The sequence below is a fragment of the Manacus vitellinus genome, unplaced genomic scaffold, assembly GCF_001715985.3.
Source record: "Manacus vitellinus isolate BGI_N305 unplaced genomic scaffold, ASM171598v3 scaffold_1_pilon, whole genome shotgun sequence".
Lineage (NCBI taxonomy): Eukaryota > Metazoa > Chordata > Aves > Passeriformes > Pipridae > Manacus > Manacus vitellinus.
This window is the reverse complement of record NW_021939396.1, coordinates 45,379,087-45,399,101: the sequence shown is the minus strand read 5'-3', so window position 1 is coordinate 45,399,101 and position 20,015 is coordinate 45,379,087. Positions and strand designations below refer to the sequence as shown.

Below are 20,015 nucleotides of genomic sequence, written 5' to 3'. Positions count from 1 at the left end.
TGCCTCAGGAGATGCTGCTACTTAAGGACTGGAAGGGATCTGTCCTTCTTTCCCTCCTGGACTTTTATTTGGAGGGGAGAAGAGATCTGATCATTGTAAATACATATGTCATGGTAGAGATAGTTTTGTGATCATGTGTATAATGTGATATGGTATTTATTTGTACAGTCATTGTAATATATTCCCTTTCCCCCACTTTGAGTCTGGTGTGTTTTGTCTGGAAAAAACCCATCTCACATTAGGTTGAGATGTGGGAGGGGGAATGGAACTAGGGGATTGGATTTTGGGGCTATCTCAAACCATGACAATAGCTCATCTGAGTGATGTTTGCCTTAAATATACCAGTTTTTAGTTTTTATTTTGAACACATAGTCCAAAGCTGCTACAGGAGAATCCAGCTAATGGAGGGGTGTTAACAGCTGAAGCTCTGCTACGGCACTTCAGAAGCGTGGCATCTTCCCCACTATGTACATAAGTGTGGTAGGACTAATCCAAAGGACAAGGTCTGGATTGGTCCTACTGTATAATCAAGGACTGTTTGTATCCTGTGTTTTTAGGGAACTCACTAAAGAAAAGTGAAGATCAGGTTTGTGCTAATAAGCTTGTGTTGTAAGCTTCAGCTTGTAAGATGGGCATCTTGGTTAGAAAATGGCCTTATTTTTAGTTCAGTGAATCAGCATTCATCTTTATTCAATGCTAAGTTCTACCTGGTGAATTAGTTTTAGCACAAATATCAGTCTGCAAAAGCGGTGGTGCAGGGTTAGGGGTTTGTGGGAACTTTTAATCCAGGTTTATGTCAGTTCGTGGTTTCCAACCTTGCTCAGAATTTCGGTTTCATATAAGGGATTTGCATGCCTAGCAGCTGAGGCATTAGCCAAATTAAAGTTTCAGAGGCACTTTGCTGAAGTGTGAGAGCTTTTAGGAGCTTTCTGTCCCTGTCCACACCCACACTGAACATCTATTTTATATGGGGATAGCTTCCAGGATACATTAGTGTGGCTGCTTGTTGATAGTCAAGAGACTTTTTCTTTGTATCTATTCTGAACAAAGCATAAAATGTTGGTCTTTTCTTTTGTAGAGATGAAGATGACATAAATGATGTGACTTCTATGGCTGGGGTCAATCTTAGTGAGGAGAATGCATGCATTTTGTCAGCAAACTCTGAGTTCATTGGTACAGTGATTCACTCTTGTTCAGATGAACCATTTCTCTCTTTGGAAGCTCTTCAGAAGAAGATCTTGAACATAGGTGAGAGCAATGCACATGTAACATATATGTATGGATGTAGTATTTTCTTGCCTCTTTCATCAGCCAGCCTCCAATCTATGAAGAAGGACCTAGAAATATTAATATCTCCCATTTCAATTCATGTGTTTCTACCAAACTATACTGATCTTTTACTTTCCCTTCTAGGAAACAACTGTCCTTTAAGGTTTTTTTTAACATGGAAACAGTCTCAAGCACAACAGAAAAAAGAAACTGATGCCACTTCAACATGTGAGAAGTGAGCAACTTATTACTCTTAGACTTAATGGAACACTTAACAACCATAAAGATGCTAGTGTCAAAACACTTACATGTGCTTTTTTATCTCTGCAGCTTCTAACTTGATGCATTACACTATCTTTCCTAACAATTTTTGCATTTCTCAGCCTGTTCAGGTATACATGCTCTATTGACCAACATAAAGAAGAAGTTTGCAACTGCCAATACACGCAGGACAGACTTTTATTTACAACTCCTTCTGTGGAAAAAACTTCAGTTAATTTTACACAAAAGAGATGTTGAAGCTGTTTGTCTGTGTAGCGGATAGTACTGTGGAATGTATGTTGAATGCGTGTGACTAAACTGCAGTAGGAAGTTTCTAGTGTACACATCATTTCAACTGTTAGCTTGCAAGCAAAATGGTAACTGTTGCTTAGCAGTGTTGTACTGTGTCAGAGCAGGGAGCATGCATTTGTAACCACGCTGAGTGGTACCTCTGCTGTCGACAGCAAAGTCGATGAGTGTTGCTCTGCTCCTTGCTCGTGCCCTCTGCCCCATAGCTCTCTGTGCTGGAACAGTGAGTTTTACAGCTGAGCATCCAAGAAAGCCTGTGGTTGTACTTGCAGTCATAATTCTGTCACAATGGTTTAGCTACGTGATCACCAAGTCTTTCTCTTTCTAGACACACCTGGTTCTCAGTCCAAAGTAAGCAGCTAACCTGTGACAAGTATGTAACCTGCAAATGCTACCTGCAACCTCAGTACCCCTGCTCTGGTTAGCCAGGATGTGTCATCTGAGCTGTATGAGGCATAGTAGAGTGAAGTAAGTGCTGTGTTATTAGTGGCAGGGGGAAAATACTCATCAAAACTGGTGCCTAGAAGATTTTTTCAAAATTCGGTAGAGGATTAATCAATCCTTCTTGGGAAGTGTATATAAAGAAGAATTAAGAGCTCTTCAAAAACACAGAGTACTTCTAGAATAATTTGCTGGTTTGGGGTGCAAAGACAATTCATTGAAAGATAGAAAATAGAAGCCTGGTTGTTTCATGGCTGGCATGGTAGTTGTTCCACATTAATAATAATAGGAATAATTCATGTCATAAATGAAAAGTGTTTGATTGCAAGGAAAGGAATATTGCTAGGGAGTACAGCTGTTCAGAAAATGAACACATCTACTTTTGAACCGAGCCCTCTTTGAATTAAGAAGTGTTTGTGTGGAGGGAGGTCTTGAGGTTTGAAGGGATTTTACTAAGTCTTTAAGTTGGTGTTTCGGTGTTCTGATAATCTAGTGAGAAGCTGCTGAGGAAGTATTGAAAAGTCCTTGAGCAAAATGAGCTTTGCATTCAGCTAAGGTACACGCCAGTGCTTCCTGATCAAATACACTTTGATTGTATCTGGGAAAACATCCTAGATTCTCCCTGTCTTGTGAGATTGTTAATCATTTTCAGTTAGAGTAGCAAAGGCAAATGAAATAGGTGATTAGTTTTTTTACAGTGTGCTGTTTATCCATTCTTAACACTTCACTTGGCAGTAAATACCGAAATGGGTTTTGAAGGCGTGCTGTATATTGCATCATAAAGTATTACAGCTGCTGTAAATGCAGCAAGGGGCAAGGAAAAGCACTTCTGACAGGTACAGTGTATGAGGCATGTGAAGCTGCTGCCTGCCGTGCCTACCAGGGAAAAGTTGCTGCTGTCCAGGTGTCTGGATGGAGTCGTGTTGAGTGATCGATGGTGTCAACTGCGGGAAGGCTTCTCTGTCGGCAGCCTGCAGCCGCGGGAAGGTTACGGAGGTGATGCCCAGCTCTGGGTGCAGGGCCAGCACAGCTTTGCCTGGAGCTGTCACCAGCCTCGGTCGCAGCTGCTGAAACGCAGAGAATCAGCAGCAGCCCCAGAGAAAAGGTCGAAGGCGATGGCAGGATGACCCCAGCTGGACTGGAATCTGTGCTGTCCGAGCTGCTGCTGTGGGTCGGTTGGGCCTGTCTGCCCCGTGTCCGTCAGTCAGGGCACTTGAGAGGGTCCTGTGTGCCTGGAGTGCGCTGCAAAACCCATTCCTGCTCATCAAATAAATGTCATGAGTTGTTAACAAGCACGGTGTCAAGCAGGGCAAAATGTAATTCTGTATTTTTTTTAATTACTGGAATTAACAGAATATGGCACTAATTTCTACAGCTACTGCTTCTCCCCCTCCCCGAACATGAAGCTTGATTTGTGTTCTTATTAACTTTGTCCTATAAATGACCTTGCAAGGAGAGTGGTTCTGGAGGCTAAGTGAAACAATGTCTATATTTTCTGAAGCTCCAGGCTAAGTTTTATTAATGTAATGTCTAAGATCTTTGAAGTTGTGACTTTACCAGGAAAATCATAATCTCCAAACCTTTATTCATAATGGGTATGACTTCCAGGGGGAACAGAATACCTGCTGTGCTAATTATTTCAATTATCAGCTACTACTAAAACACGTAATGGATTTTCTCTGCTTCCACAGGTAAAAGGCATGACATTATGGAACTTAACTCTGATGTTGTGAACTTGATCTCCCACGCTACACAGGAGAGATTACGAGGGCTCCTAGAAAAACTAACTGTAATTGCTCAACACAGAGTATCAACCCACAAGGTAAAGGAAATCATTAGGCAAGTTTTCCACCAAAGTTTTCCTGCTCTGCAGCCTTGAACCTCTTCCAAGTGTAGGCACATCATAGGCAATATGTGCATTTTCAGTAGTTACCAAAGGCTGGTGTTAACAGTTATAGCTTATAACTGTTCTATTTGACTTGTTGGACAGGTGCTCTTAAAACCTAGCATAAGACTAAATGCATGTGTTTCTTCTCTTCCACAGAAGTGTTGCCTGTTATGCAAAATTTATCTTACATGTAAAGCTCTTTTTGAATGCTCTTGATGGTGGGTTGATTTAGGGCCTTGTGTTTTCCTTATGCATTTACTGTTGGTAGAACTGCAATATTGATGCAGTAAAAAGCCTTGGTAACCTGAATTGAATATTTTACTTTCAGAAGGTGCTCCATGTGAAGGCAGAGACCCTTTCGATCTCAAGATCTTCCTCCCTCCCTCCTCCCCCCCCCAATACTTCAGACTCCCTCCCCTCCCTAGCTAATACAAGCCCCTCTTATTAGCTTCATTCAGTATAAAGTATATTGGGTCCCAGTAAGCCAGTATCCCTTGATATGCTTGTATGGTACAAATAGGAAGCAATAATTTACTGGCTAAAATAGCCTTTTTTTTTCGTGTCGTTGAATAATAAGATATTGATCCTTATTTTCAGTATGAATCTGTCTTAGAAAAAAAATGAAGTTAAATGTATCTGTCAACTCTTAAGGTCTTGTTTGTTTGGGTTTGGTTTTTTTACAAGAACTTTTTACTTAATGAAATTTAACAAGAGCAACTAACTGATGGAATAGGAGTTATTTTTGTACTGAACACTTTTTATAGACCTTTAAGCACTGGAGCAGCAATAGTAAAGAGGAAGAACTATTTGGAAACTTTTAAGCATTTGTGGTGATGTCTGAAGCAGTTGGAGTATGCTATTCTTTGCCAGAAGAAAATATAGTAGAAAAAAAAATTAATACAGGAGAAGTATGCAGTTTTTTATGAGAAGTTTTTAGAAATTTGCACATGTTCTGTGTTATTCCTCTAAAGTGGAAGGTACAATTGAACTTGTGAGGAAAAGTGAGAAGGCACACTGAAGTCCTGAGTAACTAGTAGGACTAAGAACGTAAGGAAATGTTTTTTGGACAGTAGGCTCTATGGGGCTGATTTATTTCTCATTGAACTAAAGCAATAGAAAAACAGATAGGTTTTTGTCTGATTGAATTGCCAGAAGCAATGATAAGATTGTAAGACTTCAATAAGCTTGCTTTCTTATCCTCTTCTCTCAAAAGCAAAACAAACAAACAAAAAGTAACGGGCATAGTAATCCTAGAGGCACAGGTAGCCCCTTTTGTTAGGAAGATGGTATTCTGCTACAGAGGAGTGTCCTACAGGATTACATTTGTGAGTGATGTTACTGTGAGAGATGCTGACAGGCTTTTAGAAATCTAGGAGCAGAACGCTGCAGGGTTTTGGAGTCACGTTACTCAGTTGGTTAAAACCTGGTTCTAATAATGCTAAGTTCACAGGTTTGATCCTCATGAGCAATTCGCTGACGAGTTTGATTCGATGATCCTTCTGGGTCCCTTCCAACTCAGAATATTCTGTGATTCTGTGATTCATATATATATTTACATAGCCCTGTATTACATCTGCCCCGGTGCTTACCCCCTCTTCTCTTTTCCCTCTAGGCTATTGATTGGTACCATTGTGCAGTGTGGGCTTCATGTATTTCAGATAATTTCCCAGAACCTTTCCAAGAGTCAGGTAGTTGGTTTGTAAGGCTTTATATTGGCCTGTCTTCAGTACAAAAAAACCCTTCAGTAAGAGGAATAGGTGTGGTACAACCAAAGTAAGTTGTTATGGTAGGAGTTGGTGTACAAATGCCAGTAATTCATGGGATCATACTCAGGAAACTCTTCTTCCCAGTTTGCTCAGCTCATGCCTAGCAGCTTTCATCTGATGGATAGCCCTGCAGAGAGAGTGAATTGGCAGGGTAAAAGCTTCATACCATGCCACCACGTAGACTTGCCAACTTTTGCTAAACTTTAGGAAAAAAAAAAAAGTATGTAATTGGAAGTTACTAAGTTAATTAGGATAAAACTATCATGGTGGTCTCTCTATCTGAAGTAGGAATAGCCTTTCAGATTGTTGTAAACTGCTCACCGTGATGCAGCTCTTGCTGCAGTGCTCTTAAAGAGCCTTTGTAAGACCATAATGGGAATTAGCTAGCTGGTTTAGTTCCTTGACTCTTTCTCTTCTACAATCTGGAAAACTACTGAGGTGTAAGAGTATGCATGTGACGTGATACCTCAGACTAGAATTCATAATGACAACTAAGCACTACAGTGATTAAAGAACATGTTTTATGTGGGTGGATTCATCCCAGCACGCAGCGGCTGCCCTACTCCTGTGGCCGGAGCCCATGAGCTTATGGTTCAACATAAACTGCATGGTAATGGTGCAGCGTGGTAGTGCTGTTGAGCTATAAACAGTGCTCCATGAAAACATTTTCCCCACATGCAGCTCTAAACTACTTTATCTGTGGGGTGTATGGTGTGGGTGATATGCTTCATCATAACAGTGCTGGCTACAAGTTAGGAACAGGTATACAATGTGATGTTTTCCGTCTAAGCAATTCAGTGCTAAACAATCACAGAGAAGTTTATTTTGAGTAGGACAAAACACAACTGCAGGTGTTCCTCTTCTAAAAACTCCTGAAATGATCTCTCTTAGAGCAGTTGATGAGCTGAAATACTGTTATGGTTGCACCCATTTCTTGTCCTATATAAGCTTGTGGTAGTGCATTGGAGACCTGCCGGTTGAGAGACTTGCATTCCTAATTGGTGTAGGGTCATGGATTTGGCTTAAAATATGTGTAAACATCTGACTCTGATTTTGGGTATTCCAAAGCGAAAGACTTCTAAACTTGGGAAAAAATAATCTTCTGGTAATACAGCTTTCTTCTTTGTCCTTTTAAAAGGATTGTGGTATGGTGGTGGATTATTATAAGCTGCTGCTTCAAAACAAGTTGTACTAATGTACTGGGAGTGATTCAAAGTAGTGTATGCGTTGTGGGGAGTGGTAAAAAAAACTTGAGTGGTAACAGAAGACGGGGAGAAGGTTTGTTGGACTTTCTTGCAGAGCCACAGACACTGCTTTGGAAAGAAAGTCTCTGGTTGCAACATATGGTGTGGTTTTAGCCCCAGTTGGTAATACATGACAATGGGGTGGCTCATTGAAAAGGACCAAACGTAATACCAGGAGAAGGATTGATTTCATGCTCTGGCCGGGTTGTGAGAATTCAGATTAGGAGACAACAGTGCCCCACAAGAAGACTTTTACTTTCCTTACAGCTTTTAGTAGGGTGTGACTGGGTATGGGAGGAAGAATCTGAGTGTAGTATGTTTGAAAACTAAAAATTGAGCTGCTGAAGTCATTGATATATACTGATAAGTCTATATACTTAACGTGTAACCTTGCCTAAAATACAGCTGTAAAATATCCTGTACTTATTTCAGAATAGTTGTATGTCAAAATTGATTCATTAGAGTGTGAGATTGGGGTAAGATAGAAAGAAAAAGTTGCTGAAAGTACCTAGTGTGTTAAGCTGAAAAAAATTTCTCAGGGAAACAAGTTCACAAAGCAACAGAGAAAGAAGGTAAGTGTAGGACATGCATTAAAAAGTGGTACAAACAGGTGGCATGGACATACCTCATCTAGAATGGGCTCCTTGTCCTGTTTTGCTTAACGCCCTCTGGCCAACACAAGGCTTAAATAGCTTGCCTTTAGAAGAGCAGCATAGTAAACCCAAGTTTTCCTTTGCTAGTTGACCACGTTTTGGATCTTTCCTTTCTCTGTCTTTCCAATCTACAGTAAATGTCAACTCAGGCTTTCCAGTGAGGGCAAAATTGGAATGAAAAATGAACTACTGATTGCTACTCTTGAGACCAAAATGACCCTAGTTTTGTTTCAATGCCTGTGTGTCCAGTGATTGTTGGAACTAGTCATTAGTATTCACTGGCCTGATTTTGTACAGGTGGTTGGACCAGATGACTTTCCTGGGTTACCCTTCAACATAAACTATCCTATGACTTGAGAGCGTTCACTGAGGCAATAGTATGTGTTCTTAAAGCTGTAATAAACCATATCTAACCATATCTAAACCATATCTTCACCCCCAAGATTCATTATAACTAGTTCTAAACCACCCCTCCGCTACATAAAACTTTTTTGGAAATACCAGGTAATGCTTATTTCAACTTCTGCATTAAATGGCTGAAACTAGAAACTTAAAATGTCAAATTCTAATTTTTTCTCTCTTTAAAGGGGAAAGGATATTTTCCTAAATATGTTTACTGGATATGAAGTTGATGGTTTAAAACAAAATTTTAGTCTTTTAACTAAGGTTAGGGAAGACTGTTGTAATTTTAGTCAATATAGAGTAGATGTTTTTAATGGCACTTGTTCAATAACCTTTTACTAGTCACAGACACCTAGAAACATGCTTCAGTGGAGAGGAGATGTGTAAATAACTACCTACCACCTGAAGTCTTTCTAAAACAGGCTACACTTTTCAACTTTGAAAAATAGTGTTGTTCTGTTCAGATTGTTCCCATTGGGTTTATTAGCTTTAGTTGTGTATATAAAGGCCTGGTTGTCTATAACAAACTTCTTTTTTTCCAGGGGAGTGATAAGTACATCGTATGTAGTGACACCAGAGCACAGCTGAGGTTTCTTGAAAAGCTTGATCACATAGAAAAGCAGAGAAAAGATGAAGAGGAACGTGAAATGTTGCTTCGAGCAGCCAAGGTAAGATTCTTGCTTTCCAAGGAAGTAGTTGTGTCCTCTAGATTGGTGAACATCTTCAGGTTTCTTCTATTTCCGCTTTCAATGTAGTAACCATTTAACCCTGTTGCTGGAAATTCATAATGTTTAGGACAGTTTAGGCTTTACAGAAAAGGATTTAGCCTATTTGCATTTAAAAAAAAATAACAGGAGTTCTTTGAAATGTGTGGTGGGGTGAACTCTGCTTTTGAGATTATTCCTACTGGTCAAAATTAAATAAAAAGCCAAAAATATCCTTCCTGGATCATTTTTGGCTTTGAAACTGAAGCCTGGTGAGATCCACCACCCTGCTAGATGTATTTATTTTCTGTAGTCAAGATCAGAGGGCTAGCCCAGCATCCTTGAAGCCCTGATGGAGCTGTTGTAGTATAGAATAAGTACCTTTCTTCTCCCTTCTCTTTGCTCCAGAAGAGAAGCAGAAAAAAAAAATCTGTAGATGTTGCTCTATCAGGTGTGACTTGATCATCTGTTTGGGTTTTGTTTGTTTGTTTGTTTGCAGTCCGAATTCTGGAGCCCCTTGGATGGAAGCCTAATCTAGAGTTGAAAGAACAGTGTTGTGCTTGCATGAATACAACTCCCTTTCTTTCCTGTACTTCCTGTCCTTTTTAAGTGTCTGCTGCTGACATGAACAACATCATGCCTAGACTGGACCTGACTGACAGTGTTAGCATCATTTTCAGCTTAATCTTGCTTCAGGCTAGAGCAGAGGCAGCCGGCCCAGATGAGGAGGGGTGTGCACGTATGTGCATGGAGGGGGATGGAAGCCAGTCTGGATTGAGGCATTCACCCCTGGAGCTAAATCTTTCAATCACCAGAGAAAATTGTCATTTATTAAATATTTAACGGATACGATGGTGTTTGGATGCCAGTAATTTCTGTTCAATCTTTTTTCCTCTTCCTTTGCTAGAGCCGTTCCAATAAAGAAGATCCAGAGCAACTGCGGTTAAAGCAGAAAGCGAAAGAGGTAGGACTTTGCAGTTACCATGCTTGCCTTTGTGTGTTGAGAGAAGGTTGGCAGCCCTGTCCTGGCAATTAGGTCAGGGTTTATTTTGCTGCTGCATACCATTTGCAGAGGCCTTGGGGAAGGACAGGAACTGCCACAGGCAAGGGCAGTGCTTCAAATGAGGTCAATGAATTATGAGCTCTCTTTTTTTAACATTTTATTTTTGCAGTTTCAGTCCTGTCTAGAAACAGTCCTTTGTAAACTGCAGCAGTACACTTGTTAGGAATATAATGTGGGATTAGGAAAAAAAAAAAAGAAGAAACTTTGAGATTTAGCATCTGGGACTGTACAATAGGCTACATTTTTCCAGGGTAATTGTTCGTTTTGTAAATCTGATACTGCTTATAATTCTTTGGCTGGGAGGCGGTACTGGGATTTAGTTTTAAATGGAAAACGCCTCTGGCTTTTAATTTTCTGGGCCCAGCAGTTTTCTGTTCTGGAATGGAGCCCTTGTTTCACACAGTTCATGTTTAGCTGCAGGGGTTTTAGTTTATAGCTTAGACTGGTTAAGCTTTTACTCCCAGAGGCCTCTGCATAGCAACTGTAGAAATCAACAAATAAGTTCATTTATGTCTGCAGCCTCCTCTCAGTAGCTGACTTTTTACATTTCCCAATATCCATTTCCTGACTTTTCTAGCCTGAGAGAAAAAAGCTCCACTAATTGGAGCTTATTTTAATTGAGCCTTAATATTGGATCTCACTGGAGTTGCCCCCAGAGCTACTGGGAACAGAATGAAATGAAAGTACCTAAGGTTGAAGATGTGTGTGCGTGTGTATGTGTGTGTGAAATTTTTCACTTGACCTACAGATTCTTTTCCCTGCTGAATAAATCATCAAGCCTGTTCACATTTCTGATTAAGGATCTGACAGCAGACGATAATAAAGACAATTGAGGTGTGAGACGTGTGATACAGAGCTGAAGAAATTGGTTTCTATAGTTACTTGACTGATTTCATGCAATTTTTAAGGATCTTTGTGCTAAATGAGAGTGATTTTCTGAGCAACCTTTTTCCTTAACTGTGCCTCTTGAACTATGAAATTTGTTGTTGCTTAACATTGCTGCACTTGGCTCCTAGGTGCCAGCAGCAGCAGCAGGTTATTTATGAATGCTTTAAAGGCCCTTATTGTTTGGATTAATGTAGGAGCCCAGGCAAAACAAATGGAAATCCAGTAAAATAGTATTCGAATCAATGCTCTGGATTTGCACCGTAGTAGAAGAAATTTGTAAAATAAGAGGAGAGAAGGAGCTTGCTTTACTATGTTTTAATTCTTTGTTTTCTGCTTACAACTCTTTCTTCATTCCTACAATCTGTGAGTACAAAGTTGCCCTAAAGCCCTTCCCAGTTTGCCTCTAGTGCCACCAGGATCAACAATCAGTGGGTGATGTTAATCTGTCTTGTTTTGTAGGTGACTTTACCTCTGCATCATCTCATTATTCCTACGCTTTCTTTCTTTTATTAAAAGACAGCAAAGTAATTTTTTTATGCAGCTTCTTTTCTCTTGTTCTATTAACAATAATATGTAGGATCTTTAAAAATACTCTGTATAGGTATGTGTTTTGGGTCTCTTTTTAGATTAGTTGATATTGTTAGAGATTTCTTTTAAAAAGTAGCATATAGGTGTACCGAAAAGGAGCCAACAAGAGCAAAGAAGGCATGTAAGTTAAGTGCTTGTTGTTCTACTATGTGTTGAGTTCACCTCCTTCATCTTGTGTCAGGCTAACACAGCCTGCCTCACACTTGTCCTGCATGTTTCTCCATGCTGTACTGCTCCCAGAGTGAGAGTCTCCAACTGCTTCACCAAAAGAAGAGGAGGCAAATGTGCCTCTTGGGACACAGATCTTTGTGTTGGTATTCCCTTGCCCTCTTCATTTTCCAGAGAATGAGTCAGCCAGAAGCTTCTCCAGGCTTGTCATGGAGAATAAACCCACCTTTTGTGCCAGTGATGTTTTCTTATCTGTAAGCTTGAGTGGAAATGAGGGCAAATGCAGCTGGAAAAATTTAGCACTTTATCGACAGTTTGGAGGTAAATGGTCAGCACACATTTGCATTAAAAAAATGCAAACACAAGTAGAACTGGAATAAGAACAAAATAAAAATCAACAAATATTTCAAGACTACAACTGGTAACTAAAGCATGGTGAATACTGGGATCAAGGTCTGAAATGGCTTACCCTTGTCTGTCTGTCTTGTCATGTTGTGATTATAGTCTGCTCCTAAGAAACCAGACTTGAAAACTTTGATACCTCTGTCAGCTGGAATCAGATCTTTTCCAGGTCAGTCTGGTTCAGTATCCACTGGAAAGCCTGACCTGATTGTCCGCTTGTAGTTCTTTAAGAAGGAATGTGGACCTGCCTTCATCAAAGCTGTCTTTTATATCTTTATGGTAACCCCCGGGGAGAAAGGAGAGTGTGTGGGGTAATAGCACTGTAGCATGTTCTAAAGCAAAGTTTCCCAAAATGCAGGGTGTACATCCTAACAATGAATACTTATAAATCCAGGATGTGCTGTCATCCAGCAGCTGGAGGCAATGTCTTAACATTGCTGGAAGTACATCCAGAGACTCTGCAGTGGATTCTTTTATCCAAAAGGCTGTACATAATTGCCGTGACCTTTTCATCCCTTTTTGCATGACCTATTGCCTCAAACTTCCCCTACACTAAGTCATTTACTTTCCTGTATTCTTAGTCTATGTAGCCTGCTATGAATTAAGTCTTTATTTACTTCCCCTTTTCACCTGTTTCGGCAGATTTTAATACCTATGGAAAGTGCACATTTCTTCAGAGACAGCTGCAAGGTTAGCCCCAAACTGCTGCTTTGTGCACTCAAGAATTTTGTCCTTACTCTCCTCATGGACCAGCTCTTTGTGCAACGGTGTTCCTGAAGTCTGGGTAAATTAACCCTGTTTTTCATTGTGTGCCTTATCTGCCTCTTCAGACTGACAGGATACAGTCCTCTCATTGTCCCTGATGCTCGCACTATTAAACCATAACTTTTTTAGGTGGTTTCTGCTATTTGCTGTTCTACTTTCTACAGTACTTTCAGTTACAAAGAAAATGTTCAGTCAATGCAATTCTTGAAGCTGTGTTTATAGTTCATCTGTGGCTTCATCCCTTTTGTGAAATGAGCTTACTTAAATTGAGTAGTTGTAGGATACTGTCAAATGTGCAAGCAAGTCATATGAACAGTGCATCCCAGAAGACCTGTAAAAATGTCTGTATTAAACAGTGTGTACTATAATTTTAAATATAAACCTGATCTCTTAGAATCATTGTGGTTGGAAAAGACCTCGAAGATCATCAAGTCCAACCAGCGCTGCCAAGTCTTAGACCACAAGTAAACCACGTCCCTATATGTGCCACATTTACACATCTTTTAAATACCTCCAGGGATGCTGACATAACTACTTCCCAGGACAGCCTGTTCCAATGCTTAACAACCCTTCTTGGTGAAGAAATTTTTCCTAATTTTTTTCTACTTCTGTCCATCATCTTCAAAGTGAGTAGTGCTTTTGTAGTATGGCTTTGGGAAGCTTAAGGCTGAGCCTGGGCAAACCTTTCAGAATGTTTGTGAGCAAGGTTGCTGCTTTGGGTTGAGCAGGTGAACAGGTATTTTACTGATAGCATCTTAGCTTATTTCCATAGTAGCTACCTTTATCTCTGCTCTTACTCTGTGTCACCTTGCAGCACCTATCAGTGGATAAAGGTGAGCACTACATCTCGAGCAAGGGGAAGAAATGTGTGGAGCAAGCACCTGGTGGGCAGCAGATCTGCGTCCTCCATTCCTTGCTCTGTCAGCATCTCTGTTCACTTATGTCTGCATAGATCTTCCCACTCATTTGTTCTCGCCTGCTTGATGTGCTTGTGCATTTTTTTGACACAGATACAAGACAGCAGTAGATGAGATGCTGAGAAAATTCAATACCTTTAGTATCAACTGACTGGGAGGAAAATAGCAAACCCTAGGGTTTTTATAGAGACTGAACAAACCTATCAAAAACATCAAACAGAGAGTCAGCATGATTCCAATGAGTTCTGGGTGTTACATAGTAATGACTGAATTTTAGTTGTTCTGTAGTATCTTTTCAACAGTCATCTTTTTTTCCTGTTTCATGTATCCATCCTAACTCCCTTATTTCCTGTCATATTCTCAGGTAACAAGTAACTGTAACCTGATTCTTTGCTGCTCTCTCTACCACCTCCAACCCAGATTTTCAAGCTCTTTGTTTCCTTTCCCCCCACACCTCTTGTGCTGCTTCTATATTTAGTCTTCTGGACCTAATTGTTCAAATTCTTTGACTGTTCTTGTGGCAGGGGAAAAGTTAACCATGACCTCTCAAAAAAGCAAACACAAGATGCTGCAAGCAAAATAAGATCTCATTGCTTTTTATGAGCCTTCAGTGACAGCCTGAGAGCTTCTGCTTAATTACCTGATTTATATTATCTTTATTGTTCTATAGTGTTTCTTGCCTGCTTCTGCATGGTTTTAGAGGGAAAAAAAGCACTATTATTGAAAAGACATATATTTTGTTAGCTGCAGTGTAGTCCTACAAATAACAGAAGGCTATCATCAGAGATTTGGTGTGCTACAAGTCTTGCAGAAAATCAGGGATGGAAATCCTGTAAAGCGTTAGATTATTGAGCAAGCTAAAAAGCAAACCAAATGCCTGTTTATGTGACATTCATATTGGTGTTTTGAAGAAACCTAAGAAAAGAGCAGCTGAGACACTGCATCGAAAACCATCTGGCTGAAAGATGATAACAACTATCTTTAGTGAAAAACAAACCCCCACAAAACTCCATTAAGCGTGTTTTTGCATTTTCAAATAGCCTTTTCTCAGTTTCTCTGAGAGACAGAAAATGGACACATAACCAGCTGTAAGTATGGCCTTACATTAGAAACTTGCTAATAGAGGAAATGTTAGGGCTAAAAGTACAAAAAGAAAATGATAATGGAGATCCAGAGAGTTTTGTGCCGAGAAGGAGTGTTGGGTGAAATGATGAGATGGAGAGGCTGGCAGGTGGAAGAAAAACTTAAACTTTCTCTAGCGTGGAGACCTCGTGAGTGAGTGAATGAATACAGTGTTACAATACTGTGCCTTTGGAAGAACTGTGATTGGTCTTAAAGTAATGTCTAGCAAGGGCTGGATAAGGCATGTGGTGATAAGGCAGATCTGGTCAGGGTCATTGAGAAGTCTTCTCATATATGATAGTATCTGACCCAGAAGCTATGGAACAAGGTTTTGGTGTGGTGTGCTGTAGTCTGTTTCTTGGCCTTTCAACAAAAGTAGCCTAGACAGTTCCTGAAAATGCAGAGCTTGATCCTGGATGCTAGACACCCAAGAAGTTCCTTGGGCCTCCAAGTAAGGCAAGCTGATGAGACCGCACAAGGGAAAGCATGCTCCAGGTGTTCTGGAAAACACAGGAATGTATCAGTAATTGTTAAGCAGAACAAAAAAACTGGTAAAAGGTAATACATACTCCACACAGAGGAAATTCTTAGCAAAAATGGGCAAAATAAGGAGTCCCAAAGTCACTCTGCCCTGGATTTTTTTTCTTGTGTGGAGTTCTTTATATATTAGGAAATGTCAAATATCAGCTGAAATATTATTTTTTTTTCCTTCTTCTATGGGTAGATTACTTCATGGCTACTCTGGAAAAATGTTCTGTTGTTTTCCGAAACATTTTATTGCACCCTTTAATTTTAGACAGACAAGGCATCTGGGCTTGGGGGACACAGCCACAGCAGGGACTGTTCTGCCACCAAAGCATATATGTGGAATATTATCCTGAAAGAATTCTACAGTATTACATACAGTTCTATTATAAGTTAGGACTGCGTATCAAACCAGGGCATGCTATTCTGCCTTTCTGCTGTTAAATCTAAATTACAACAGAGGGAAAAGTCAGTGGAAACTAATTGTATGGCTAATTAAAACAGTTTGAAAGGAAGCAATTGCAAGAAGAGAAATTGCATTATAGGCAAGAGGAGAGGGTGGTAAATGTTTAAATATGCAGCCTCCAAGTGTCAGTTTTCCTCAGAGAATGTCCCCCATATGAGAAGTCTGCTATTCAGCTGCATTCAACCTGTAGGGCAGAAAATTTTGTATAGGGAAGGTAGAGGCTGGAGGCAGTAATGCTCATTGAGTTTTATGACAACGAGTGCGAGAGGCTTGGGATTGAAAACAGATTTTTAAGGTTTATTTTTAATTTTCTTCACAAGTTCCTTAAAATGCTTAAAGGGACTGTGAAAAAATTGCAGTGCTTTCTTGCAAAGACAATGAAGGGAGAAGCAACTGAGAAGAGCAGACAACTTTCAAAGCATTAAATGGAGGACACAATGAATCCCAGTGAAACTTTGCTTGAAAAAGCTGGTCAGAAAAAAAGAATTAATAGAAAAAGAAGCCATTTCAGTGGAATAAGTGGCTCCACTAAAAAGGTACTTCAGTATTTAGTTCTTTAAAAATATGTAGTTAAGGGCATATGTAGGTCTTGAGGTTCCTTTTTCACAGATGCAAAAAATGGTAGATGTTGAAATTTGGTCACAGTTTCTTTTACTTACTTTGAATTTTAATATTTGTTAATTTATTGTTTAGTTTCTTTGTTGTGGAAGCTGATAGAATTGGGAGCTTCTGCCTCTTTTGTATGCCCATATTCCTTGCCTTTTTACCCCGCAAGTCTTATACAAATTCTTGTTCATCTACTTTAGTGCTTTTATTACTCCTGATCTACTTATTGCTGGATAGCACACATAACCCTTAGGCATACATTAACTTGTCTTCAGCCTTCCCTAGTTTCCTTTCCTGCCAGTTCTTCTGTTACGTTAAATATTTATTTAATCTGTCCTGTACTTTATCTGCCTATAATGTCATATGTGAAGACATCCCCACTTTTTGCTTGATATTAAACCCAGTATCTTGTACATATACTTTTTAGTCTTTCTCTTGTATTAATTATATCGAGCCCAGAATTGTGGTGTTTAGCTTCCACATCTGTCTTGCCAGCATTTCTTCTGAACTCATTTACATCCATGGGGCTGTTATTTGTTTGTTACTGCATTGCCAAGACAATTTTATGGCTTTTTTTTTTTTCTAAGTGTAAGTTCCTCCAGCATTGTGCTGGAGGAGTGCCACCTGTTTGGCTTTTCTTTAACCTTAGCCCTATTACTGCTCTGTGAGCCCTGAATAATACAAATTATCTCATCTCTGCCTTTAGAAAAACCTTCCCTGGTAAAACCATTCTTGAGGATCTAGTGAGTAAATGTTTCATGGTTTTTGTCTGCTGTGAAAGCTTTTACCAAATACGTGAATCCTGTGCTGGATGCTTTGTGACCAGACACGAGGGCTTTCATTTAGTCCTTTTCCAAGGTGAACATGTGTTCAGCTAGGTAGCACTCCTTTTCCCCTTCCTTTGATTATACAGCCACCCTCTGCTGTACACATCATGGATTAGCTGGTGTGAATTAGTTGGCTTTATTTGTAGTAGCATATACTTTTCATCAGTTGTGTCCAAGGGATTCTTCCTGTTTAGGGAAAATATAGAGATTTGCATAACTTCAGTTAGTGGGGCTTTGATAGTTCGGACAACCACATAGCATGTACTTTGTAACCGAAAGAGTTTAAAACCAATCTGCAGTGTTGCTTTAAGTAAAAGTCTCAGCATCTCATAGCATCTCATAGCTGAAGTACTTCTTGTCTTCTTACACAACTCGAAATTTATTTTTTAATATTAAAATGCCTCAAAAATGTCACTAGTGTAATAGTAAAAATAGATACTGCACATTTTCTGAAATGCAGAGTATGAGACATAAGTGAGAAAGAATTTCTGTGAGCAGAAAAAGAAATATTTTTCTCAGAGGACTGAGTGAAGAACAGAGAGGTCAATTTTAAAACCTTTCATTTTGTGTGATTACAGCCGTGCTGCAAATGCCATTTCACTATAAGGAAGGACTTTAAAACATACCTTATTTCTTGATTTGTGCTGCAGGTCAGATTAACTAAAATGGTTATTGTGTCACCCTAGAGATTCCTGCTTGCTGCAAGACCAGACTTTAAACCCTATTTTTATTATTAAAAAGGCCAGCAGCAACAAAGACTATTTTACAGGTTCTGAGACGTTTTCATAGCAATTTGATCTTTATACACAGGGTTTTAGAACTCTTTGTACTGCAATTCTTAGCATATGTGAAAATCGGAAGGGGGGGAAGGAGCATGAACGTTCATTTGCCACTTGCAAATGAGACTGTCCCCTCTCAGTGCCCTTCTTGAGGAATGAATTTTGAACAGAGCATGTGTTGGATTCTTCTAGTGGAACAGCAGCATCTTTCAGCAGACAAAGTAGGTCAGGTTGAGGGGAAACCTGGTCCTTTGGGGGTCTGATGTATGATGCAGCTTCGCCCTGCTCCTCTTGAATTGCCATCACAGCCTTTTGTCTTCAAGGAAAAAATTCAAGATGGGTATGACATTATGATTTCACCTGGGTGTGGCAGTTTCTATTTGTATATTATTGTAGTCAAAGACACCAGTGTTAATTAACTGACCTCTAAAAGGCAAAACAATAGATGCAACTTCTCTATGTTGTATTTTGATGAAGTGTATTTACTACTTTTACTGTCACTTGCTGCAGTGATTTTTCTTCCCTAACTTATGTGCTACAAACCTAACTGTTAAAGAAAGATTTGACTCTACACAGTTGCCTTTTGCTCTTTCCTAATCTTGTTTAGGAAAATCTGGCAGTAATTAGCCAGCCAGTATCCTTGGGTATCCCTTGGCATTATCTGCCTGTCTTCTCCTTATCCTGTGCTTTTAACTGCTCACACAATGTTTGGACATTTAATCTCACACTTTTTAATGGAACAAAACTTGATGAAAAGATGATTTTGCTGGCTTGAGCAGGGTAATTTGGATGCCTGCCCATATCACTTAATGGGGATCTGTTGAGTCCATTGTGGAGATTGAGTGTTTAAATTCATTTGTCTTAATTATGTTCTCAGAAAAATCCCTGGGATGTGTAGAATGCAATAAGACTATGAAGTTTTTTTTCTTTTGCTCCAAAACCCTGGTGAGATTCTGTATTTTTTGAAAAATCCTTTGACTGGTTATGAGGTGGAAAATGTATCGGAGAGAGTAGACGTTAGTAATGACATGCATTTCCAGCATTGTCTTGGGAACTGCCTGGTCAAAGATGCAGCAGTTCTGTTTCTAGAAAGTGCATACCATCCCCCAAGTGTCATCCTCTCCTTTGTTATTGGTGGGTTCTCTGCCAGCACTGCCCTCCAGCAGCAGTGCTCACTCCTGCAGGATGTCTGTGCCAACAGTTTGCTTTGTCTGCTTGAATTGCATGGGGTAAAAATGGTGATGGTGCAAAGGTACTACCCATCCTCAGCCAGAGCAGCATTCTGGTACTCCCCTATCAGAGACTTGACCTGCCCAGTCCTTTCCACCCCATGCTGATGCCAACCCAAAGCCCTCTCGCTATTTAATTCATAGCTCTGCGTCTTCTCCTCAGACTTGACCATGGCTGCCCATCAACATCAGCTGTTAAAAGGAGAGGGGGTCTTGTTTCAATGCTGCTTCAAGCCAGAAGTGTTCAGCAGCCACACGTTTCTGACATGTCTGACTACAGTAGAGCTGGTTGGTATACATTTTGTAGGGTTGAGAGAGAAGGGGGATATGTTTTCTAATGACTCCCAGGGATGGAAAAAACGTTAGGCTAATAAAGGCTTTTGTTTTGGTTTTGCTTTAAGTTTAATGGTTTTAAAAGTCCTTTTACTTTAAGTGTAATGGTTCTTAAAAGTAAAGCAAATTATCTTTCGCCTTCTGGTTTTCTTTGTCAGTGGAGCCTTTTGGAATTTAATCTTTCCCCAGAGGGATTCTGTGTGCATGGCATGTTTTAATGCCTCTTCTCATGGCAAGAAGACTGTGGTGTACATGTGACCATTGTGATGACTGAACTACATTGCTAGCAGGAAGGTGTACTTTACTTCTACAGGGATGCTCCATAGCTCCCTGTAAGGAGGAGTGGCTCCAGGTGTTGGAGGCCTGGGCAGCTGAGGCTGGGAGTCAGCACCTGCCTCTG

General features: G+C 40.0%; 1 protein-coding gene across 1 annotated transcript in view; it reads left to right on the top strand.

Annotated features, from left to right (window-relative positions):
- TAF4B (TATA-box binding protein associated factor 4b) overlaps nucleotides 1-20,015 on the top strand; it is a 71,605-nt gene that overhangs the window by 36,173 nt on the left and 15,417 nt on the right. The window contains 4 exon segments of the mRNA XM_029959458.1: nucleotides 1,079-1,248; nucleotides 3,972-4,102; nucleotides 8,776-8,901; nucleotides 9,845-9,901. Of these exon segments, the coding sequence (XP_029815318.1) occupies nucleotides 1,079-1,248; nucleotides 3,972-4,102; nucleotides 8,776-8,901; nucleotides 9,845-9,901 (484 nt within the window).